The 27,299-nt window shown below is 34.7% G+C and overlaps 1 protein-coding gene across 1 annotated transcript in view; it reads right to left on the bottom strand.

The window, feature by feature from the left end:
* Positions 1-27,299, bottom strand: part of ca (RCC1 and BTB domain containing protein claret) — a 153,956-nt gene that overhangs the window by 54,800 nt on the left and 71,857 nt on the right. Inside the window, exons 12-15 of the mRNA XM_081742650.1 lie at positions 24,995-25,122; positions 19,091-19,234; positions 16,828-16,965; positions 11,729-11,858 (exon numbers count right to left, since the gene is read on the bottom strand). Coding sequence (XP_081598776.1) covers positions 11,729-11,858; positions 16,828-16,965; positions 19,091-19,234; positions 24,995-25,122 — 540 coding nt within the window. The remainder of the gene's footprint in view (positions 1-11,728; positions 11,859-16,827; positions 16,966-19,090; positions 19,235-24,994; positions 25,123-27,299) is intronic.

Raw genomic sequence — 27,299 nt, 5'->3', positions numbered from 1 at the left:
ATAATTACTATTTTATGTTTTAGATACTATGTATACTTACAATAATATGGTCAGATAAATAATTTATTACAAATACAAAATATGCTTTACAGCAAAATTACAACAAAAACGCGGTTTCTGTGCAAAATTGATGAGCAAGGTTAATACTTTCAAATACCTCACTTATTACCGTTTTTATTCACTCGTCGCCTGCAGACGTGTTCTTATTGGTTATTACTGTCTATCCACTTAAGGTATAGGCCTCAGACTTGCTGGAAGTGGATGTTCCCACGAATTTAGAGGTAACTGATGTATGATCTGATTAACCCTTTGGGGATCCCATGGTACAATTTGTACCATACGGAGTGTTTCATGGTACTCCCATGCGCAAAAAAAATTGCGCGTATACTGTAACTCACGATTTTTCTCAATTATTTCATTTTCCTTATGTTTATGGGTAAAATTCAGTTATTAGTATGTGGAGATAATAGAAAGCAGTCCATCTAAGGAGATATTTCCAAAAAATATAATAAAATAATAAAAATATAAGCAAAAAACAAAATTATGTTCGGTTTTGTGTATACTGGCAATTATGTTTTCGAGGGAATTTTTGGAGCAGCACAGCACGATTGTAGAGGGAATTACAGAATTGGTAACAGAACAGTTGAATCAAGGAACACGAAAGTGGAGTAAAATATTGCATTTATTGGCTTAAATCTAGGGTGTAAATTGTCTGCCAAATATAAATTAGCTTCTGTAACCAATATGTTGTACGGACATATAAAAACAAAGAGAAAAACTGTTGTCTTAAGTTTGGAAGTGACATGCTCTATACCCATGAGCATTTATTTCTTAAGAAAAAGACAAGCAACAAAAGAGAGTCTGTGCGGTCAAGTGGGTAGAGTGACGGACTAGTAATTCTTATACTGTTTTGACCCCAGATCGAATCTCATCCGATCCTATTTTTTTTTTTTTTTTTTTTTTTTTTTTAACGAAATATTATAGAAGTGTATAATTTGTATGTTAATAAAAACTGAAACAATACAATAATGAAATAACTTTTCGTTTCCTCTGATGACGTATTTATTTAGAATTAGTGTACTATTAGTAATAGCGATTGCTTTCAGTTTATGCTGTTGTATAGCTTCTTTTATCATGCTCTTTTCTTGAAAAAAAAAAAAAAAATTGTCTCCAATAAAGTATGAAAAATATATATAGACAGAAACAGACATCTTAGTATCAAACGTGATTTATCGTGATGAAATAAACAAGTTTCCCGTTATTAAAAAAGAAAACTATAGAAAATCATTAAATTTAGTCTTAGGTTTTTAGCATGCTATATATATTCTTTATAAGACTATACTTTATAAGGCAACATGTGCGATCATACCCACAAATTTAGCTAGTGGGTGAAAGATGTTTTCGGCACAAATATTTTACAGGTCTAGGTGCATGAAACACCAATACGCCATGGTCTTGACCTTCGTTTATTTCACATTATTATCCGACATATCATAGCAAGTAAAAAGCAGCATCAATCGGCAAGAAAAACTGCAAGTTGTGGTCTTAGTCTGTTTTTGGTGCTCCGGACTCGATCGCCTAGCACGCCCGTCTATACCTTGACTCATACGTCTATCATTCAGTGTAGGCACATATCCAGCTTTACTTTTCGGAGGGGGCCCGACACGAAAGCTCGTAAGCACGTAATTCTAATGTTTCAAAAATATCAATAATAATAATAATAATAATAATAATAATAATAATAATAATAATAATAATAATAATAATAATAATAATAATAATAATAATGCAACAGTTCTTTGCATTCCGGCGTTCTCTCTTTCCGGAATTTCTCTTAAACATTTCTTACTTTTCATTTATGAACCGGTCAAACTGCATTCTAACACAAACGAAATCAAAAAAAATATTTTCTAGAGACATGTAAGGAAAACTGTCTGCTACGTATATCACATAACAAAAATAGCAAATGGCAATGAGTGTATCGTTCTAATACAGTAATGTTATAAACAGAACGGAAATGAAATTGTAATCCTATTTAAAAGTGTTCTTTAATTCCACCTGGTATCAATGGCATTACGGTATATTCTTACAAGTAACACTTCCCAAGTGTAACACTCCGATTTTGATAAAATTTGACAGGCAGATACTACACATAAAATAAACGAATACATGTTTTTTTTTTTTTCTGCGGAAAAACAGTTTTAGGGGGCAAAAGCCCTCACCCAAAATTTTGAAAGTTAACGCCCGAAAGACAAAAAAAAAAAAAGGTGGACCAAAGTGAACGAAATTGTGCACAGATATGGCAGATGTAAAATGAAGGAATACGTGTTTTGTATTTTCCTGGAAAAACGGTTAGGTGGGGCACAGACCCCTCCAAACCTTTGATCATGAAATATCAAAAGTGCTAGTAACAATATGTCTGATGTGTGTAAAGGACGAAGAATTCCAACGACACTTTGTATATGGACAATACGCAAAAACTAAACGAATACCTGTTTTTTTTTTTTTTTTTATTTTCTGCGGAAAAATGGTTTTAGGGGACAAAAGCCCCCATCCAAAATTTTGAAAGTTTACGTCCGAAAGGCAAGAAGAAGTGAACCGAAATGAATGAAATTGTGGAAAGATATTGCAGACGAAAAATGAAGGAATACGGGTTTCGTATTTTCCTTAAAAAAAAAGAAGAAAAACGTTTGGGTGGGACACAGACCCCTCCAAAACTTTGATCGTGAAATATCAAAAGTGCTAATAATAGTATGTCAGAAGTGCTTAAAGGACATGAAGAATTTGAACGACACATTGTGTAGGGACAATACGCAAAAAACAAACGAATACGGGTTTATTTTCTGGGAAAAAATGGTTTTAGGGGGCAGAATTCCCCACCCAAAATTTTGAAATCGTGCATAGATATTCTAGACGTAAATTGAGGTAATTGTGTTTCGTATTTTCCTGGAGAAAAAGCGGTTGAGTGGGGAGCGGACCTTCTAAGCTGTTGATTACGAAATATTAAAAGTGCAAATAAGTATACGTCAGAAGTTCCTAAAGAGTATGGAGAATTGCAACGAAATTTCGTATAGGGACAATTTGCAAAACAATAAATGAAATGCGTTTTAATTTGTACAACAAAACAGTGTTGGGGCCTAGAGCCCCTCCAAAATAAATAAATAAATAAATAAATATTACCGTAAAAGTGCAGGAAGGAATGGACCGAAGCAAATGAAATTGTGTGTAGATGTTGTATAGACTGTATATAAAATAAGGACTTTCGTGTTTTTAAGATGTCCCTATCAATTTTGGCACATCAACAACAAACAGGAAATTAATCGGCACGTGTTTTTGTTTATGCGGAAAATCATTATAAGGGTTAAAGTTGCCTCGTGATATACTACAAAATACGCTAACTGTTTGTGCTTGTTGTTGATCTGCCAAATTTGAAGAAATCTGATGGAGACGCTTGTGAAACACGAGAGGCTTTATTTTTCATATCCAATATCTACAGACAATTTCATTCGCTTCGGTCCTCTCCTTCCGACACTCAACGCCTCGGTCCACTCAACAGTTTTTTTTTTCTTTTCAGGAAAATACGAAGCACGTATTCTCTCATCTTACCTCTACAACATTTGTGAACAATTTCATTCAGTTCGGTCCATTTCTTCTTGCCTTTCTTGCGTCCAATTTCAAAATTCTGGGTGGGGCCTTTTGCCCCTAAAACCGTTTTTTCGCAGGAAATAAAAAAGCCGTATTTGTTTATTTTTTTGCTTATTGTACTAACACAAAGTTTTGTTCCAATTCTTCGTGTAAATTTAGGCACTTCTGGCATACTGTTATTAGCACTTTTGATATTTCATGATCAAAGGTTTGGAGGGGTCTGTGCCACACCTAGCTGTATTTTCCAGGAAAATACAAAACACGTATTTCCTAATTTTATGTCCGCAATATCTGTTCACAATTTCGTTCACTTTGGTCCACTTGTTTTTGCCTTTCGGGCGTCAACTTTCAAAATTTTGGGTGAGGGCTTTTGCCCCCTAAAACCGTTTTTCAGCAAAAAAATAAAGAAGCACTTATTTGTTTATTTTATGTGTAGTATCTACCTGCCAAATTTTATCAAAATTGGAGTGTTACACTTGGGAAGTGTTACTTGTTAGAATTATAACAACAACGCATTGTCCACAATTTGGACACTGACTCAAACTAATCTGACATAAAAGAACCTCAAAAGGGAAAAAGTAGGTTTATTAAAAAGTGTTTGAGGTTTGGTAAGGGACAGCTTCCAGGACCTCACGCTGGATACGTCACTGAGTCAATGCATTGTATTTGTTTCTTGCAAAACATGATAATTAGATGCGTAATATGTAAAATTATATCATAGTTTGATGTTTAATAGGTCTTTCCTTAATACATTCATATTATCCGGCGTTCTGCCTGCCTGTTTCATGTCAGATAAGCGAAACTCTACTGTATTTTCAAAGATAGCATATACACAGGGGCTAGAGGTCTGCACGGGCCGGAATTTTTAGAACGGACCCGGCCCGTCCCCTTTAATTTATAATCTATAGGCATTAGCGGATTAAGGGCGGAGCCAATGGAGCCCAGGCTTCGGGGCCCCAAGCTCAGGGGGGGCCTTTAAAATTCCTCTGTTTAATACTAAAATATAGTAATCAACTTATTATATTATAGGCTTCAGACCGATGCTATTTTTTTTTCCCGCTCGTTACTCTCGCGGTATCGCTAGATTTAAGTCTTTCTATCAGCAGCATTTACCTGTTAATAATGAATGCAATTATTTAATTGTTAATAATGAATTTAACTAAACTAATTATTCTAAACTTGGAGCACATTCAAATAATACAGCATAGTTCTCGGTAGTCCCATAAGCCTATGAGGCTGTGGAAGGCAGAAAAGAAAATTTATGCACTGGAACTATTCTTAACATAGCACCCCCTTAAAACAGTCGGTTCTAGGTCCCCAAAAGCCTTAATCCGCCCCTGTCTATAAGCAATATTTCACGAAAATCTGGTATTTTTTAACAAATGTGTTCGTCATCAAGTTTTCATAAAGTAGTCCCTTTCTCCTTTAAGTAATTTCAGAGCCCACGGTGTTTCAGTGGTAGAGCGTTCACCTCTGGTGCATGGAGTCCTTGGTTCGATCTATGCTCGCGCCAAGTGAACCTTGTGCTGGACAAACACTGTGCGTGGGTTTTCTCGAGGTTCTCCCGTTTTATCCCACTTCCTTCACTCGATCATTTCATTCATTTCTTATCATCACTGTCTCCTTTAGCCTATCCGGCATAATCGTGGGACGTAAAACTTAAAGATTTCATTTCAATCATTTCAATCAAAAAACACTTGCAGGAAGTATGTAATTTCGAATAAAAAAAACTACTATATACAATTCTGAGTATATTATTCTTTTATGAAATTCTCGCGAAACTTATTTCTAAATCGAAGGGTAAGAAGACTAAATTCACTCTCTTATTATTATAGATCCATTTCAATTGAAGCAGTTGGAATAGTTGGAAAAAAATAAAACAAAACATACCCTATATTCCAGTGTGCCACAATCGGTATAACGCGGCACACTGGTGTGTCCAGCAAAGTGAACTGTGTGACGAAAACTTTTTCCTATTATTTGCAAGAATATTTGTCGAGCTTCTGTTATTTATAATAATAATAATAATAATAATAATAATAATAATAATAATAATAATAATAATAATAATAATAATAATAATAATAATAATAATAATAATTATTATTATTATTATTATTATTATTATTATTATTATTATTATTATTATTATTATTATTATTATTATTATTATTATTATTATTATTATTATTATTATTATTATTAACGATTCTTCCATGGATCAGCTGTCTGTATACGGTTAAGCAACCACAAGTATCACATTGAGGGAATGAGTATAATTATTTACTTTAATAGTAATACAAAATCTATTTGCTTGTATATTCTACCGGGAATAACTGCATCCGTCTAGAAAGCTAGGACTAACAACAAAGGGATCCGAAGTTGTGACCACACACCGCCCCAAATCGTGAGTGCCACAAGTTCCCTTCTACGCCTTAGCACAATAAGGGCTGTTGCGTTCAGGGAGAGAGAGAAACAACTTAATTCCATTGCAGTTATATGCTTATTAAATGTTAACTTATATTTATAAATTATGTAAGTGATCGTATCGTTTTCTGTTTATTAATTATTATTATTATTATTATTAATTCTTATTATTATACATTTCTTATTACGTTGATTGCCATGTGTATGGAATTCCATACACACGGCTCTCCTGTGCAGTAGAGCGTGATTATTTTCCATACGCAAACAATGTAGATATTCCAAGTTTGTTGTGTTCGTTCTATAGCTGTGTATGTAATTAGATACATATGGCGTAGAAATCAAAATTTAATGTCCATGCCACGTATATGCAAAACCATACACAAAGACATTTATGAACAAAGACATTGAGTTTGAGTTTAACGTCTCGCTCAGCAACGAAGCTATATGAGACGTCGGCCTACTGATTAACGTGGACTCCGAAGCACGTGGGCTCTCGCCGGGAATCAAAGCCGGGTCTTCCACGCCAAAGGCGCGTACGCTAACGGCTTAGCCACTAAGGAGCTCATGAACAGAGACATTTAAAACAAAGGCGAAAACAAAGATGTGTGATGTGATTTTGAGTTTAACGTCCCTTTCAGCAGCGAGGCTATATGAGACGTGGACCTACTGATTAACGTAGAATCCGAACCACATTAGCTCCCGCCGGACGAAAACAAAGCCCTTTGGAATTGACAATAATCGTTTGGACATTTCAGTCGCACCTACCTAATATTAACAACATTTCTACGATAATTTCGTAACATTGTATTATTTCTTTTGTTGATTAGCTTGGTTAGGCTTATTTAAACACTTTTTTCTTTGCACCGACGTGTCACATCTCTTGGATGAAAATACACTAGCTGGAAATCAAATCCAGAACCAAAACACTTGAACCATTTGACCACAACAAGGCACATTTAAAAAGAAGTTTCGATTTTGTTCGGAAAATTGTGATTAGGTGTAACATTAAAAAATATATTTAAGAAAGGATACGGAGCAAACGCACTGTACTTTCTCGCTCGAATTTTTTTACACTGACTTATGTTAGGCTGTAACTATTATTGAAACATTTATTTGGGAAATTGCGAATAAAATAATGTTTTGGAAAACTTTGCTAGAAGAAACTTCAGGCCCAAAAGTAAAGTACCCATTGGTCATATTTTCGTTAGAAATAACTTGATCCATATATTAGAATTATTAAGGATATAATTGTATGTGAACTATAAGCAAAGCGTCTGAATAATTTCTGAGAAAATCATGAAAAAAGTCACTCCCAAGAATAAATTATCCCTTGTGGATCTTTTCAGGACAAACGAGCTATGCTATATCGTTAGTGTTTTCGTAAAACATTTATTTATGAAATACGAACACAATCGCCTGAGTCGTTCTTGAGAAAATTGCAGGGTAAAACTTACTGTCAAAAGTAATATACCATTTCTAGTTTTTCCGGATGAGGGAATTATACCATATAGCTAGGTTATTTATGTCACATGTATTTATAAAATATGAACAACAAACATCTCCTGAGTGTTTTTAGGAAGGTCATCGGGAAAAGCTTACCCCCAAAGGTAAACTCTTCTATCTGTAATTTTGACAGTATATCGAGTAATTTTTAAGCAAATCGTCGGGAAAAAATTCACTGTCAAAGTATCTCTTTTGGATTTTTCTTTTCGGAACAAGCGAGTTATACCATATTGTAAGATTATTACAGAAAATATTTTACTGAAATTAGAACAAATTTGTCTCAGTTATTACTGAGAAAATTGTCCAAAAAAATTCAACCCTTGAGAAAACCACTTCTTCTGTATGTTATCGGAATAAACGATTTATGCTGTATGTTAGTTTATTAATGAAACATTTCTTTACGAAATATGAACAAAATTGCCTGAGGCGTTAATGGGAAAACTATCGGGGTAAAGCTCACCCTAAGATTAAGCTACTCCTTCGAACGAGTTGTTTGTTAGGTTATTAATGATACGTTTATTTATGAAATGTGGTTGAGAAAATTCTGCAAAAAGAACGCATACCATACAGTAAATTACACCATATATATTTTTTCAGAAAAAATATTCATATGCGGTGGAGATTCGTTAATAAAATATATATTTATAAAAAGTAAATAAAATCGTCACAGCTTTTTTTACTTGAGAAAATTGAATTGTTTTAAATTTTAATCCTTCAGTAAATTACCCTTACTTTTAGATGTCGAAGGACATAAAATTCGAAAGATAGTATGTTATTAAAACGTTATGTCTAGAATTCGGTCCAGATACGTTGAACAGTATGGCCTCTATTTGAGTGCGTGTAAAAGCATGACGAACCGAGAGACGAATAGATGGACAGACATCGAAAAATCATTTTTTCGATATGTAGGAGCCATGTAACTTGAATTCATTGAAATCTGGTATTCGGTTTTTATAACTAACCACACTTTCTTCTTTAATCGCTCGAATGTGAAAACGAATAGGCCTACACCGACACGTAATGTGATAATTTGTAATCCCAAAAATTTAATTTGTTATGTTTAATGTGTTGTCACGCTAGAAAAAGAAGCTTATGCATGTTAGATCATTTTATTATCAGTTTTTCACGCTACTGTATAATTCGTCGGAAGCATTCGTATTATTCACAGAGTTGTAAAATTTAGTTTTGCTTAAAGAAAGCATTCTTGATTTTTTTTTTTTTTTGTTTTTTTTACACAGACTTGCATTTGTTGCACTTGTTGATATGAAACAAAAGTAGAGAGAGAGAGAGAGAGAGTCAATACTCTAAAAAGGAACACACACACACAGAAACACTAGAACAGACAACGAGCTATGGCTGTGATTGTGTTCGTCACGCTGTGTGTAAAGCTGCAGGTCGCGCTTGTTTTGTTTTTTACAGACACACTCGCAGTGAGTTGAAGTTTGAAGTTACTTCTGCTGTGTTAAAAAAAAAAAAAAAAAAAACGCAGAGGGAATGATTAAGCATACCATACCATAAACTAAAAACAATCGCTATTAGTAGTAAATAGTAAGCTAATTCTAAATAAATACGTCATCAGAGGAAACAAAAAGTTATTTCATTATTGTATTGTTTCAGTTTTTATTAACATACAAATTATACACTTCTATAATATTTCGTTAAAAAAAAAAAAAAAAAAAAAAAAAAAAAAAAAAAAAAAAAAAAAAAAAGAGAGAGAACAGGATCGATCGGATGAGATTCGATCTGGGGTCAAAACAGTATAAGAATTACTAGTCCGTCACTCTACCCACTTGACCGCACAGACTCTCTTTTGTTGCTTGTCTTTTTCTTAAGAAATAAATGCTCATGGCTATAGAGCATGTCACTTCCAAACTTAAGACAACAGTTTTTCTCTTTGTTTTTATATGTCCGTACAACATATTGGTTACAGAAGCTAATTTATATTTGGCAGACAATTTACACCCTAGATTTAAGCCAATAAATGCAATATTTTACTCCACTTTCGTATTCCTTGATTCAACTGTTCTGTTACCAATTCTGTAATTCCCTCTACAATCGTGCTGTGCTGCTCCAAAAATTCCCTCGAAAACATTATTGCCAGTATACACAAAACCGAACATAATTTTGTTTTTTGCTTATATTTTTATTATTTTATTGTATTTTTTGGAAATATCTCCTTAGATGGATTGCTTTCTATTATCTCCACATACTAATAACTGAATTTTACCCATAAACATAAGGAAAATGAAATAATTGAGAAAAATCGTGAGTTACAGTATACGCGCAATTTTTTTTGCGCATGGGAGTACATTGCGTTATAACTCATCTATTTGAGCTTTTTCGTCCGGTTTAAGTCCAGAGGCATTGCAGAAGACATTACGGATGGTTTCACAACTTCCTGTGTCGAGACATAGGTGGTGATGACATCATAAGTCTAAAATTTATATTTTCGTGTAATACTTTTTTTTTTGGGGGGGGGTTATGTAAAGTATTTTTGGCTGGCTTATTTTTGCACGTAGAAGATTGAAATTTTGCACAAACATTCAGTCCACCAAGTAGTATTTACCAGATTTTTTTTTCAGATTTCTGCATTAAAACAGGGGGGGGGGGGATCCAGAGGGTCAAAAAGTTGAAAAAAGGGATATTTTTACCCAAAAATCCCGTTTTTCCTCATTGTCCCGCCTTAGATACATGATGGAGACAAGTGAATGGTACCGCCTGAAAGGTAGTTCTATTCTGAAGAGAATGATATGCGACACATGGCCCTAGGGTAATTAGGGAAGTGTCAGGGAGTTTTTATCAAAATATACTTCTGTATAGGGGAATTTTGGACATTTTCGGTACTATTTTTGTGCTGGCTTATTTTTGCACCTAGAAGATTGAAATTGTGCACAAACATTCAGTCCACCGAGTAGTATTTACCAGATTTTTTTCAGATTTCTGCGTTAAAACAGGGGGTACAGAAGGGCTAAACGTTGAAAAAGGGAAATTTAACCAAAAAATCCCTTTCACGGGATTTTCCCACCTTAGATACATAATGGGGACAAATGAATGGTACCGCCTGAAAGGAAGTTCTATTCTGAAGAGAATGATGGGCGAAACATGACCCTAGGGTAATTAGGGATGTCTCAGGGAATGTTTAAAAATTTCCCTCTGTATACGGGAATATGGGACATTGTCGGTATATATTTTTTTTTTTTTTGGCGGGCTTACTTTTGCACCTGGAAAACTGGAATTGTCCATAAACATTCAGCCCACCGAGTAGTATTTACCAGATTTTTTTCAGATCTTTGCGTTAAAACAGGGGGGGGATCCAGGGGGGCTAAAAGTTGAAAAAAGGATATTTAGACCCAAAAAAAATCCCGTTTTTCCTCATTTTCTTGCCTTAGATACATGATGGAGACACGTGAGTCATACCGCATGAAAGGCAGTTCTATTGTGAAGAGAATGATGGGCGAAACATGACCCTAGGGTAATTAGGGATGTCTCAGGAATTTTTTTTTCCTGAGATCATGGGGTTTTACGGTAATTTGGGGCATGGTGGGAATTCCTGATAAAATTTCTCCCGCCCTTGGTATTCAAGATAGAAACTTGAAATTTGGCACACACATTCAGTATACCAAGTACTATTTATCAGAGATTTTTTTTTAGATGGCTACGTTCACAAGCCGCTCCAAGGGGGCCCAAAGTGCGAGAAAAAAATTTTCCCTCCGAAATTTTCCCTTTGACATATTTTTTCCCGCTCCTGGTATATGGTATGAGCATGTAAGTGGTATCATTTGAAAGCCAGCTCCATTCTGAAGAGAATGAGGTATGAACCATGATCCTAGGATAAATAGTGACGATGCAGTAGCTGCTTGACTGAAAGTCTAAAAAATAGCCCAAAAACCCCGGATCTCTTAAGGGTTAAAGAAAATTGTGAAGAAGCATTTCACTGAATATAAATTATTTTAATACACAGTATTTTTTTTCCAATGAGCCAATTTCACTAAAATGAAAGTAATGTTTAATATAACGTAAAAAATATAACTATTATAAGTGTCTTTAAAAAGAAATCAAATTTTACAAAATATTGACAGCAACTGTGTAGGGAAGCCATGAGTTCTTAATTGATGATGCTGACACCACATGAAATAAACAACAAAATTCGTACCTAAACATCCTTGAACAGTAGATCCCCACGTATAAACTCCTGAGTTTCTAACAACTGCCACGTGTGAGTATCCTGCACTCAGTGGCATAACGCGAACTGGTAACAGTGGTAACACTTCCCTTGGAACTTCCTTTAAAAAGAAAAGAAAAGCAGTATATATTTATTATAGCTAAAATTTGTTATTATGGGTAAAACCTACTGGACAGCAATCAGGATAACCTAATATTGTTAACAAATGCTTACTACACTGGACATGCATTTGTATATTATACTTTGATTATTTCATAAACTGTAAAAATAAGAGTTCGTAGGAGTTGTTTTTGCTTATAGAAAATTCGTTGTATTTCTCTGTCGGAATGTAAGGATTTTCTCACTTATATTTTCATATTAGTCATTACATAAGACTAACTCATATACATTGTAACATTTATTAAGATTAAAATTTTAAATAAAAGTTTACATTACTCACCAGTTATAAACACTATAAGAGCATATTAACTTGGAGGCATTTTTTATTACACAACATTCCTTCTGTATACTAATAGTTCACTCTGCAATAGAGTTCTATGCTCTCGTATAGTTAAATATTTAGCGTGCTTGTTCTCGGGTTTGAATCCAGTCTTACTTCAGAATTTCGGCGTTAGCTAAGCATTGTGAAGTAACTGAGGAACTAATCGAAGTAGAAGACTTAACAATATCAGTACGCATAAAAGATACTGGGTAAAACAGCAGAGCGAAACAGCTTTTCATATATAGGAGGTGGACTATTTATTTCGACGTGCCATTGTAACTTCTAAACTGATAGATAAAAGAAATGCTGAAATTTTGTACGAAGCTAGTATCAACAGGGAAAGATAGTTTGACATACTCTGAAATATCAATGGATTAATAATGTTGCCAATTCAACATAATCTGCAAATTTTCAATTCTTTGTATTTGCAACGAGCAATGTCGTGGCCATGGTATTCTACATTAAAGTACTTTAGATGTACATTCGTTAGTCCCAGTCTTATCAGTTGCGTTATTCCTGTTGTAGAAGCCGAAAGTTTGTAAACTATAGTGTCCTTAGTTTGCAACACTGAATAATAAATGTGGTATGGTAAATTTTTGTTTAACATGTGGGGCTGAAATATGTAATACTCCAACGTAGTGTCTTTTGAAATACGCAACTTTATATTGAGTTGGCAATACTGTTAATTTCGTGGTACTCCAGGGAAGGTAAAACAACTTCCCACTGTTGACATTTGCTTCGTACAAAATTTCAGCTTTTAGTTTTCTTTCTTTGCGAATTAGTTTACAAGATATAATGGCGCGTCAAGATATACACGGAAATATACAAAAACTGTCCAAGTTTCACATATACTGTTACAAATGTTCGATATGGTTTCCTTTCGTCACACGATACACATCTGTGGTACTTGAGCGCAGAACTCCCACGTCGATGAAATGGGTGACGTGCTGAATACTTTGTGCTTTTCTCATGGCCCTCTAGGTCTCTCAATCTGAGAGATTGTGATTTTTCCTTTGAGGACATCTGAAAGAGATAGTGTATGTGCCTCCACTACCAAAAGTTTTGGATGAGCTCCGGAATTGTATTACAGCTTCATTTACGACGATTAGTAAAGATACGGTAGAACGTGTATGGGGCTAACTTTGACTACCGAATAAATGCTTGACGAAAGGGATCCACAACACAGTAACAGTATGTATGAAACTAGGTTAGTTTCTGTATATCTTCAGGTATCGCTCGTTATTGTATGTATTATACGGTTTTTTAATGCTGTCTTTTCAAACCCGATGAATAATTCATATTCACTCTGTATTTAAACAGAAAGTACTTTCATACGGTACCAGGAAATATAACTAAATCTTACTAACTAAAGGCTTCATTTCATTTCTTAACTATTTGACTAATTCGATTCTTCGTAATAATAATACATGTTGTTGAATTCTTTATTAAACCCCAGTCGATGTTCGGAAAATTCAGCGTTTTGAAATCTGACGAATCATTTATACATGAAAATTATTCATGTATGATGTCATACTTGACTTCACATAGACTAAATTACTAGATTATGGGAGTTTATAAGTACTAAATGTTTGTAAAAGTAACAATATATTACTATTTATTTAAAGTATGTTCTCTTTTTTACTGCCAGCAAAATAGGGAAAATAGAGTGGTGATTTCCCGTTGCCTTCCACCCCGCAGTACCCCAGCCGTTAAAGTCACTCTGACCACGCCTGAGACTAATGTCCAAGTTGCCGTACCAATCACTATGATTTCCGTCAACTTGACTACTGGAGAACTGCTGCCTTCTCCCAGAACACACTTCGTCTGGCTACTCCATTTAGATCAATTCGGTAGGGGTGGCCCTTCTGGTAGTGAACTACCACCGACATAGCCTCTAAATTTCACTGTAGCACTCAATTCTCCCCACCCGACACATAAGTGTCTTCGTAACGGTGGTGTTTATCGGGGAGGTTAAAGAAAGCAAGGAATATTATTAAAGACATATAAACACTTTGATGGGCTTTTCCCGTTTTGAAAACCACTAGAAGAGAAGGAGTGGTTTTCAATAAGGATTTTCGATAACAGTGATTCAAGGAACTTTTAAATTGTTTCTACAGTGGATATTTTTATAAAGTGCGTATTAGAAAAAAATTAAAAAAATAAGAAAGAAATAACAGTGGATCATTGAAACGTAGCGTCAATGTGCCGTCAATATTTTGGTGCTCCAGTAGTATAATCTCAGGTTTTACTGTAAGAAACACTTTTGTGAATTCTTAACATGACACTCACTTCCATGTTCGCTCAGGACAAATATTTGAAAATAACCATCTACAATATTTAAAAGGCTAATCGGTCTTCTTCTGGCAGTAACATGTTACAAATTTTACAATACATATTACAAATAAATTTAAAAAGAAAATTAACACAAAGAAATCTACAGAAAAGATTTATAAGGTGATGTGCTCGGCTAGCCACTTTTATAAACACAAATTTATTATTTTCATGTACACCTAGGGTTACTAGCTTCCCTTGTACCACCCAGAGTATCCGGGTTCGAAATACATTCTACGGCATATGGGCTTAAATATTATTTTATATATGTCACTTATGTTTTATAATATATGCTACTCTTAGTTGTTTACAAAAATTTTATTTTTATTGTATATTTTATTGTTTAATTTCATTTCATTGTTGAGTCTGTATCATCGCCCGGCATCAACATTATTTTCATTTAATTAACTGACAGAGGTAGGAATGAACTCTAAATTAGTTCCGATGGAAATGAACTGTACAATATATATAATCTGTAACATCGCCACTTGCTAAGATTGTAAATTACGGAGAGCATTTTTAAGACGCCAAATACACCAAATCTGTTCAAAATAATGAGTATATTCTCGCTATACCAGTCAGTAATGCACATGCCCAGGAAATGCTCAGTGAAATGAAAACTTTTATGATCAGATAATAAAATGTCAACAAAACTTGTAAAGACCGAAATTTGTGCTTAGATATACTTAAAAATGACCTGTCAAGTTTTCTAAAAAACAGTTACGGAAAAAAGGACTTGTCTCGACGTAGCGAGGTGATCCAAAATATATTGTAATATCCCATATGTTACTGTATACAAACAATATTTTACACTTGTGTTCATAAATACCACCTCATGGTTTTATGTCAAGATATTACAAACTACGTGGATTTACTACAACCAGCAGACGACGGATCTCTGGCTGCTCCTACGAAGCACACCATGACATCAGAGCAGCGGCGCCATCGCCGCCAAAACGCCTATATAATGGGACACAGCCGGCAGTTCTACACTAGTTTTCTGGTGTCTCTCCTACTGTTTGCCTACTCCTACTCCTACTAACATTAGAAGTAACCTAACCCCAAGCCTCTAGTCTGCCACGGGACTCTTGGCTGTTCCTTTCCTCCTGGTTTAGCCTGCTACGGGGCTCTGTTGAGAATCCTTAGTTGCTTAGCCTGCTATGAGGCTCTGTGACTACTAACCTCCTCACTGCTTGCCACGGAGCTTTGGGGATTCCTTCGCCACTCTGCTTAGCCTACCACGGGGCTCTGTAGAGATCCTGTCCTCGGCCTTACGGTCAAGGACTACTTAATTTCTAACCTAACAAATTTAGAGGAGAATAACTTTATAGTATTTCTGAATATACTGTTATTTAGTGAGCTTTATAATAAAAGCCGGTAGTGGGCGTCGATTCCGGACACTCATTTTATTTACCTTGCTCTACCTACAACCTATATGGGACAGCGTTTTACAATATGAATAACAAGGTAAGTGTCTATAATCACTAATGTTCTGTGTTATTTTCCTTTAGTTCTGTATACCTATCCTTGTTTGGTTAGTAGTAATAGTAGCTGTTAGAAGTAACGGCAGTTAATAATATGCAGAAATTTTATTTAAGATTTGTGTTCCTAATTACACAAATGCAGCTGGTCTCAAGATCTTTCGGTGCACCTCAACAAATAAGGCTTTTCACACACCAACAATTATGCGCTATACCGATTGATTAAACCTTACTTACTTGGCTATCATATGTCCACGCTTTTAAAAGTATAAAGAACGAAGATACGCAGTGAACTTTGTTCCCACTTCGTTCGAATCTTTAAGTCAATTCTGTAGATTTCTTTACATTAATTTTCTTTCAAGATTATTTTTTCCCGGAAGCTCGACAACAGATAACAAGTCTAAAAATTATCAATGAATAAAAAAATGTAAGAAAGAGAGGGATATGTAAATGCGTAGCTTACTGATCCGAGAAGAAGAAATCCGATTGATCTCTGAAATGTAACAGATGATTAATTACTAATACCTGTTCTCAGGAAACACGGAAATAAATAATAAAAGTGTTACTATTTTTTTTTTTTAATTGGTAAGTTTGAGAAATGCGAAAACATATTTACAATTCAACATATACGCACACTTTAAACCTTACATTGAAAAAGTGAAAACTGTAATTTCTATTAAGAAATACAAATGTTTGATCACTCAAAATTTCATTACGAAATTTCAGTCAGTAACTTCAATCATCGTATTAATTATCACAATAGAACTAACACAAACCTGCTCCTCTCTTTGATTCTTAACATACTCCATAAGTTCAGGAATATACGGTAACTGTGATGAACGCCTTTTAGCCAAATACAACAAAATAACAACAAACAATTCGATCATTTCTCTAACAGGAACAGCTAAATCATCCTGAAACAGAAAAGGAAAAATATTTTTAGAGGGGACACTCTCAAATAGTAGATATTATGAGACTTTCTTCAAAAATGAGATTGATTACTTGGAATTCTTCTCGATTATTGTCTGAACATTTACTAACAAATTCCATGGTAGTATAGCCAGCCGGACTTGTATATACTATTGTTGGATGTTCTAGAAAAGTGTGAAGCTAATGCCAAATGCGGGAAAGTGTACTATTTAGGATGAATATATCTTAGTACTTTAATGTGTAGTTAATGCGATATGTGCGAAATACTAAAAGAATGCAATTATGTTTCAGGAAACCTCAAACTTTTCGTTTCAGATCCAGAAATCACGTTAATATTATCGTGAATTTTTGCGAAATTCGGCATTACTTGTGATAAATGTGAATGAAAACGAAAAAGTTAAATTCTTGTTAATTATTGCTAATAATAACTAAAAAGCGCATTTCCAATATTATTTAACTGAGCTTATATTATATATTATGACCCAGAAACTGTTTCACTTCATTAAGATGTACATATCAACAAAACTGAACTGTTGTTTAAATCCTTGACTGTGTGTTGTGGTGAAAATGTTCATGATCTGTTGGTTACTTACCGTGAATTTAAAAGTAAGGTTATGGAAGTTCTCAACAGTGGGGATAAGGAAGTTGACACTGTATCATTTGTTAAACAGTTTAAAAGTTAACTACAGGTCTTTTGCTGTCAGCTTGTTACGTTCAATATGGTTGCCAGTCTCGGGTGTTAATGCCGAGAGATTCTTTTCCAAGTATAATATGATTGTTACTTACAGTAGAACAAACTTAAAAGAAGAACTGGTAATGTTTTGCTGCATGTTATCCTTTAACTAAGGATGAGGTTAAAGGAAGTGTTCAAATTTTTGCATTAATTTCTACATTTTAGTGAATACATTAGCTAGAATGTGTGCCTAATCAAGGTATATCCTAATTTTTGTATTAGATATACACCTTACTACCTAAAATATACTGTTTACAAGCTCCATATTATTATTAAAAAAAAAACAGTGCTACATTTAAAAAATAAATGTGACATAAATGCGAAAATTGTGATAATTAATGCTATAAAATATCAAAACGGTTGCGAAAAAGTTTCGTCTCTATATATACCCACGGTTAAACATTTGAATTAGATTAAGGTAACAAGTATATTACGATCTTTAGAGGTTCAAAAGTGATCAGGGAATATTCAGAAACATAATGTGAGTTTCATGTAATGACGAATCCTTAATTGTTTAGTAATAATTAATAGTGTTTTCAAAGATAAACAACAAAAGTAGTAGATCATGTGATCCAGTGCTTATTTAAATGCAATGTAGCTGCAGTGTTGAACTAGTATTTCTTGGCAATTGTCGCTGGAATTCTCGAGATAATTTTTCTACATACATATGTATAATTTATGCTAAAGATTTTCCTTAACAGCCGTGTGAAGTAACTATCTTAATTAATATCTTTCGAGTTGACAAAGAGTAACCAATTTTGCCGTTAACGAACTGAATAAACTCAAAAATTATTTCCCCTCTTGTCCTAGCTTGTTAATAATATTGTAAAATGAAACACAAAAATCATCTGGCACAATTTTCTTAATTAAATGATACGATTATCCTTACACTGCCAATGTATTTAATATAGTGAAATAATTTCCAGATCCATTCTTGCTTCAAATACTACGAAAATTGACGAATGCACAAAAAAACATATTTATTAGTACATAACCAACATTAAGTAAAACGTAAACCATGATATGTTGGCCAACTCCCACTATTCAAAAATACCTTAAAAAAATCACACAAACTAAATAAAAGAAAATCACTTCACAGACTATAAACCATGTAGACTATATCACTTTATAACCTATATTTAATTGCACCCCTCGGCTTATGCCTAATGTAGATTAATAAGCAAATTCAAGCTTGCTGAAACTTAATTCAGTAATACATAAGTCCACAGTCACTTTTACATACAGAAAAAAATCGTATTGTATTTCGGTTTTTCAAGTTGTGCCTGAAAGCAATATCACATAAGACACCTTCTTTCGCAAACTCCTAATGATTATATGAACATAAAATCAGAAAACAGAGAAAGATTTATACTTACATCATCAGCGAGATCAACAGAATTAGTATGCAACAACGAACTGAGTGAACTACTAGAGTATTGTCGATGTCTAGATTTATACAGCACTCTCTTAAGACTAGGCCTCAAAATCGGTGAGGATAAATCGTACAGAGCAGCAAGCCTCTAAAACGAAAATAAGTACAAAACACATGTAAGTATACGCCTGCTAACTGTATTTTTATTTTAAAAGTATTACCGTATTGGCACGAATAGAGTACGATATTTTTACTATAAAAACAGCTTTGTGAAAACCATACTTATATTATAACCACAGTCTAGCCCTTTACACTTACCGAAAAAATATCTTTTTACATACCACACAAGACTCTACCATTTGCACCACACTCCAGCGTCCATGCCGTACCGATGCGTGACTCGTCAAGATACAACGTACATAGGAAATACGTAATGGAAATGCATCATGTTTGATTCGATTAGACAGACACCTAAAATTTGCTATTAATGTGTTTTCACTACGCTTTTACCAAGTATTCAAATCGATCATGCTACTGAATAAGGAGTGATAACCAGCAGAGGATGAAGGTGCAATAAAGATTGAGATTTTAGAAAAAATGAAATGAAATCTTTAAGTTTTACATCCCACGTTTTTGCCGGCTGGGCTAAAGGAGACGGTGATGATGATAAATGAAGAAAATGGTGGAATGAAGAAAGTGGGAGGAAACGGGAGATCCCGAGAAAACCCACGCACACCGTGTTTATCAATCACAAAGTTCACTTGGCTCGATCTGGAATCGAACCAAGGATCCCAGGCACCAGGGGTGAATGCTCTACCAGTAAGACATTTTGTTGTTTTGTCTTTCCATACTATTCGAACTACACTTCGAATATCCTTAGAAAATTGTATTCAAAATTGAATACGCTCTATACAACCTAAAACACAAAGCAATTAATGTTGTTAAACATTAAAAAATATAGATCATTGGCTCTACAGCACATTTATTACTTATGTAGAAATGTCACTTCATATCCAAATATTTTCTACTGTCTACGTTACTCTCACACGACTTCATTAAGAAATATCAATATACTTAGCTGAAGTGGCCGTTCTTCGCACGGAGAGAATACGTATAAATATTGAAATACCCACACCCAGAGAAAACGCCTTTAATCAAATTGGTATGATCAAAAAACTCAGCTTGAAGTGGGTACTATCTATCTTTCAAAAGTCATTTCCCACGGGTCAGCCATTTTTACAACTCCAAAAACTTTAAATTTGATACAAAACTCAGTCATTTTTAACATTTTCTTTATCACTCCACCCGACTTTCTGCCGATGGGGCTGAACTTAGACTTAAACGGCATTGGGAACGTTACTATTCATTTCAGTGACCCTAAAAACTTTGGATTGCACACTGATATCAGTCGTTTTCCTTTACTTTTAAATGTCTCTCCTCCCACTTCCCACTCTTGGATTGTCTTACTTCCACAGTATTTTTTCCCAAATTAAAAGTAATACATTTAGGAAGTCTGGTTGAAATTGTCCCAGACGTTCCGGAGTTACGTTGGAATATACAAATGTATATATATGTACGAGCAATGCCTCTTCCGTTGCCCCTTTAAATTCTCAATTCAACTGACAGCCTGTTCATGCCTAAATTGGGGTTAAATGTCATCCTGATTGTAATCTAATAACTTAAGGGCTGTTTCATTTCAAATCATACAACGGGTGCCTATCGACCATTTTGAATTCTTATGAAAAAAATATATATTAAAGACGGACATGACCAGAATACAGAAACAAAATAGTTTTGATCTCTGATGATTTTCAACAGTGTTGCAACCTCTTTAAAAAATCGCCGCAGATAGTTACTTTTGCAGCAAAGTGAGGAATTGGCGTTTTGAAGGTATTATTAAGAAAGAACAAAAAGTGCTAGTAACCTTTTTTTGTTGTTTATTTTATACTATGTTTTAAACTCTTCCAAACCATACCAAACAGACATTAGAGGTGTAATATAAACTGTAACAAAATTGTTGAACTTGAAAAAAAAAAAAAAAAAAAAAAACTTCGTTTAGCACATATTTCGGATATTTCCTGTGCCTAAATGAAAACACATAAGATTTGTTTTATGCTAGGAATAAATACTATGGAAACACCACAATGAGAATTTAGCATGAAAAAAGTGAAAATTTCAAAATTGGACTATTTTCAAAAATTAATATCTCAAAAACCCCATCTTGAATTTTCATAAAAGTTACCCAAAGCATGCACACGGCATTGTTCTCCAACCCTGTAAAGACAGACTTGGTATTATTTTTCTGCGAAGAGAGAGATGAACTTTTATGTTGCACCTTACACAAGGTGTGAAATAGTAGTAAAGAAGTGAACAAAGTTTGGGATTGGCGCAACTGCTTTTGATTTAAATTCTACATCCAAGGTGTTATATCACCATAGTAACAATGTAAGTATATATATTGACTAAAAGCAGGTTCGATAAAATCTAGTGTCAAAAATAGTGACTGGCAAACAATTGGATCGTGAAAGGGGTCTGTCATGCTCACATTCGAAGCATTCAAAGAGAGGCTATTGCTGCTGAGAAAAGATCAAGTACATCAACAAGTGATACCTTGGTCTTGCACTTTGATTTTGCAGAGAACTGGATGGTTGTGTTGGAGGAAGAGATCCAAAGTTATCATTGGCAAACATCCCAAATCTCAAAAATGAAATGAAATTTTGAGTTTTACGTCCCACAATTATTCCAGTTCGGCCAAAGGAGACGGTGATGATGAAAAATGAGTGAAATGGTGGAATGAAGAAACTGGGAGAAAACGAGAGAACCCCGAGGAAGCCCACAAATACGGTGTTCGTCCACCACCAAGTTCACTTGGCGCGAGCTGGGATCTAACGAGGGACCCCATGCACCAGAGGTGAACGCTCTACCACTGACCCAAATCTCAATATTCACATGTGTTAGATAATTTCATGGTATCATACAGAGCTTTGCAGTAGTCAGTGATGACTTGGCTCATGATAGTGCGCACACACTATGTACTGTCCAGTTGATCACGGGTAAAATATCTGCACTGTGTGATGGACACGCGTTTTCTACCCAGGTATTTTTATCTGAGAGTGGAGTCTCCCATTTTAAAAACAGATTTCAGTTATTTGAGCTACAACGCATGAGTAGATGGCTATTTTCAGCTACTGGGCATGGAAAATGTCCTTGTGATGGTGTAGGCGGTTTAGTAAAATACTGTGCAATTAAATTTAATCTGCAACTGCAACATAGCCTATTGATGCAATTAGAGATGCAAGAAGATTCGTTGAAACTGCCTCTACATTCATGAACAGCATAACATTTCTGTTTTTAGACAAGTGTTCTGTCGAAGAATATCGTTCAATTAAAAGGAAAGAGTAGGTGAATGTGAAACCGGTAACTGAAATTCACTGGAACTTCAGAATTGAATCACATGAACTTCCATTGCCAGAACTGCTGCTCATACAAAGAAATCTTTTATTTTCAGTTTCGTAAACATACCTCGATATACTGTGATGGATTTGTGTATACGTGATTTTGTATCGTGTGTATCAGACAATTAGTGGTGACTAGTGGCGTAACTTAAAGCTTCAGTCTTCCCCCCCCCCCTCCGCAAAGCTTAGTTATGCACTCCTACTTTCTATATATTTTGCATCCCACTTTCTATATATTCTGCGGTGGCCCTGGAGTTCGAGCGTCCCCGCGTGCCTATGGTGGTAGTTGGGACAAATAACGCACGTATCATTCAAACTAGAAGATGTTACGATCTCTCTCATGACTCCACATTGTACTGCAACTGGTTTCAAATGGTCTTTAGTGCAAAATGTCTGTATAATTTCCATAAGAAGTGTATTGTTCAAGACGCTCTGCTCGTCTCCTCAAATTTCCAGCAACCCAATTAAAGCTTACAGATGACGTTTTTGCACAACTGTGATACATTGGTGAGTGCTTACATAAAATAAGTCTTAGTAATTACTGAACCTGTTTATGGTCAAAATACTTACTTACATTGTTACTATGGGGATATAACACCTTGGATGTGGAATTTAAATCAAAAGCAGTGTTGCAAATCCCATAATTTGTTCACTATTTTACTATTATTTCACACCTTGTGTAAGGTGCAATATAAAAATTCCTCTCTCTCTTCGCAGAAAAATAATACCAAGTCTGTCTTTACAGGGTTAGAGAACAATGTCGTGTGCATGCTTTGGGTAACTTTTATGAAAATTCAAGATTTTTTTTTTTTTTTTTTTTTTTTTTTTTTTTTTTTTAGATATTAATTTTTGAAAATAGTCCCCAATTTTGAAATTTTCACTTTTTACATGCTAAATTCTCACTTGTGGTGTATAGACAGGTAGGAAATAATATTTTACTGTAATGTTATGTTTCCATAGTATTTATTCTTAGCATAAAACAAATCTTACGTGTTTTCATTTAGGCACAGGAAATATTCGAAATATGTGCTAAACGAAGTTTTTTTCCAAGTTCAACAATTTTGTTACAGTTTATGTTACACCTCGAATGTCTCTGTTTGGTATGGTTTGGAAGAGTTTAAAACATAGTATAAAATAAACAACAAAAAAAGGTTTCTAGCAGTTTTTGTTCTTTCTTAATAATACCTTCAAAATGCTAATTCCTCACTTTGATGCAAAAGTAACTATCTGTGGTGATTTTTTAAGACGTTGCAACACTGTTGTAAATCATCAGAGACCAAAACTATTTTGTTTCTGTACTCCGATCATGTCCATCTTTAATATATATATATTTTTAAAAGAATCCAAGATGGTCATGGTACACATCTGGCTGTCACATGTACGATTTGAAATGAAATGGGTCTTAGGGAACCTGAAAACTATGGACTTGGCACTAATCTCGGTCATTTGAGACGTTTTATTTTTCACTTCTTCTCACTTTCATGACGATAGGGACAGAACTTGGACTTTAACGCTATCGAGAGTGTGATTATTAATCTCAGCGACACCGAGAACCATGAATTCGACACTAATATCGGTCGTTTTCAATTATTTTTACATGTCAACCCCTTGCTATCGCACTAGGCGTGCTAATGGAAATTAAACGTAGACTTAAATGGTGTAGACAATATCACCTATCAACTTTAGCACCTCGAAAACTATGAATTCGACATTAATGTCGATAGTTTTCCATTATTTTTTCATGTCGTCATGTACTCAGAGGAAGTAGGGACTGAACTTGGATTTAAATGCCATCGGGAATGCCGCTATTCATCTCAGCGATCCTGAGAACTATGGACTTTACACTAATATTGGTCCTTTTCGATCATTTTATATGTTATCTCCCCTATTCCCCTTGGTGTGAAAGGGGGTCTAATTCTACTGGAGGCTGAACTTAGATTTAAGCATCGGAACTGCAACCAATCAACTTCGATATCGTGAAAACTATGGATTCGATACTAATATCGGTCATTTTCAATTATGATTCTCCTCCCCTGAGGAGTACTAATGGGCGCTGATTTTTTATTTAAATGGTATTAGGAGTGTTAGTGTTCATCTTAGCGACCCCAAAAACTGGGGATTCGACACTAATGCCGGTCGTTTTCAATCATTTTTGTATGACACTCCTACTCATACCTAAGTGTGCTAAGAGGTTTAAAGGGCATCGGAATTGTCACCAAACTCACGGATGCTGAAAACTATGCATTCAACACTAGTAAAGGTCGTTTCTAATAATTTTTATATGCTCTCTCTCCCAATGGTCGTGTATGCTGGAGGGTCTTCCACCACAGTACCTCTTGCAGACTGTAAGTAACATGTGTATCAAGTTTGGTTACAATTGCTTCTCATACACATATACATGCATACGTTTTTATATATATAGAAATTACACATTCGTAATGTATAATTGTTACCTCTAACAGCTGTTCGTCCAACTGAGAAAGTGACGCTGCAGCAACTTGTAAGTGTACTTTTGCCAAGTGTGGTTTCGCTAGAAATGACTGAAGACAAGCACGCTCAGTTATACACAGCCACATGCCAGCTGCAAGAAAAAAAATTATTCGATTTTATTTTCAATATAAATGACAAAATACACAACTCTGAATGTTAAAATGCAAGCAATGTACTCACATTTTATTTGAGGTGCCTTCCATTTCAATTCAGGCAGAGCATGTACAGTCTGCAGCAAAAAACCTGCAACATGAGCATGTAAGTTTAGTGTGAAACAAGGCCTAACAGCGCAGGGAATCAACATAACGTCTAAGTGGTACGAATCACGCCAGGAGAAACCTTGGCATCCTCCCTTGCACACTTATTTTGGAGCAAAAGACTTCGTCGTTTCACAATAAACTTACTTTGTCATGTTGTAGGTTTTTTGCTGCGGACTGTACCATCACCATCTCAGATCTTGTTGAAACTTTTTATAGCAACTAGACGTGTTTTCAAGGGACCCATATATATCTGTTTGTTATATATATCTGTTTGTTTGTTTTGTCGAAAAAAAAATTCCCGCCAAGTAATAGGCCATCAAAGACGGGGAGTACAATTTATGAATTGTAAAAGACATGGAAAATGGTCAACTTCGGAGCGCCACCATTCACCTATGGAGACAGGTAGAGTTATAATTCTTGTTGTGGTATGTACATAGGGATATAAATAAACTATATTTTATTATAGTTTGGCTTGTGCATGCGTATCTTTTTGAACATAAATTAACAAATGAATGTCAGTTAATCTGAAAAGTCGAAGTTTGTGAATTTTTTTTTTCGAGCACTTCCGGTTCGAATTTTAAAATTCTGTTTTCACGGTTGATAAGACCTAGTTACCCGCTTTCCCCCCAAAATTTTGTATCGCTCCTGTGTACAATCGTTTCGTCGCAAAAAAAAAAAAATAATAAAAAAAAAAATAAAAAAAATCGAGAAATTGTCAAATTTTCAAAAATCTCCATTTTTTCGAAAACACCACTTTTTAAAATCCTGAAATTTTGTCACATGGTTCAACTTTACATGAATAATAAACATACCAAATACCATTCTCGACCAATGCTTCATGAATTAACTACAGCCTTTTGAAGTTAGCGAAGTTCCGTTAACTTTGATGTCAGTTGGCAACACTGGAAACAATAAAAGTGCAACAATTTGATGATGTTTGTGGTTCACAGTCATTAATTGAAGAATAAAGTTTTTCCTGGCTGCTTTTCATTATTTTGATCAAAAAGGCTCTCTGGAATATTAGAATGAGCCTCCCACCTTTTCCTCCGTTTTCTTAAACCGAAGTAATCTGAGGTGGAAATTACGATTACGAAATACATAACTTTTAAGTTTACTTGAAACGGCCACCCAATAAATTCTGATGATCTATAAAATGCCTGAACTATTACCTCAGTGATGATTTGGAATGCTCCAGACAAAGCCAAAAGAGCGATGTCATTACAGTGATCGAAAATGGACAAAAAGTTAAAAAGATCGAAACGTTTTGTTACGCGTTCCAAAGAAATTTACGGACTTTTTAAACAGAACAATCCCAGCATAAGAACGGGTCACTTGAAATTTTATAGTATTCGACCAAAGTGGATCAGTCCGCAATCTACGAGGGAAGGGTGAGTGTATATCGTGCAAATTTTAAATTAGCTGCTACTGCGTTGCAACAAATCAAAAGTGCAGCCTGTGTTGAAGCTGTCATGAGTGACCTATTTTCTTTAGTAGTATGATCCGTAGAAAATGACAGCTGTCTTTTTAAAGAATGTAGTGAATGTCTTGGAGTGGAAGGAATAAGTGTGGACTCTCTAATTATCACTGGTATACAAAATTTTGCTTATTATTATTTCTTGATGAATTTTTATGTATTTTGACCCCCTGAACATGAATCCAGGACTTATTTTTATGTAGTGTCAATATTTTTAGTGATATAAGCATGTTTTATTTTTCTACCTATACTGGTTTATGTAGAGCAATTTGTCTGCATTTATTTCGATACTCGCTAGGCCGTAGCGCATTTGTTATTAAAGATAATTGTTCGGAGTAGCAAACAGAGAATATAGATTCTAAAGATTAATAGCAGCATTGTAAATTGATAGAGTCTAAGAAATAGTTAAGCTGTAGCCAATTCTGGTAGTAATGAAATGGTCGCAAAGTGCAGCTTCCACATTTTCCACAGTTATTTTATATTATCGTATAAGTCTATCTGAGTGTACGTGCATCTAAAATGTCAATGTGTGTC

Source organism: Thermobia domestica, chromosome 16 (genome assembly GCF_964235325.1).
Source record: "Thermobia domestica chromosome 16, izTheDome1.hap1.1, whole genome shotgun sequence".
In the NCBI taxonomy this organism is placed as follows: domain Eukaryota; kingdom Metazoa; phylum Arthropoda; class Insecta; order Zygentoma; family Lepismatidae; genus Thermobia; species Thermobia domestica.
This window is presented reverse-complemented; position numbering and strand designations above follow the sequence as displayed.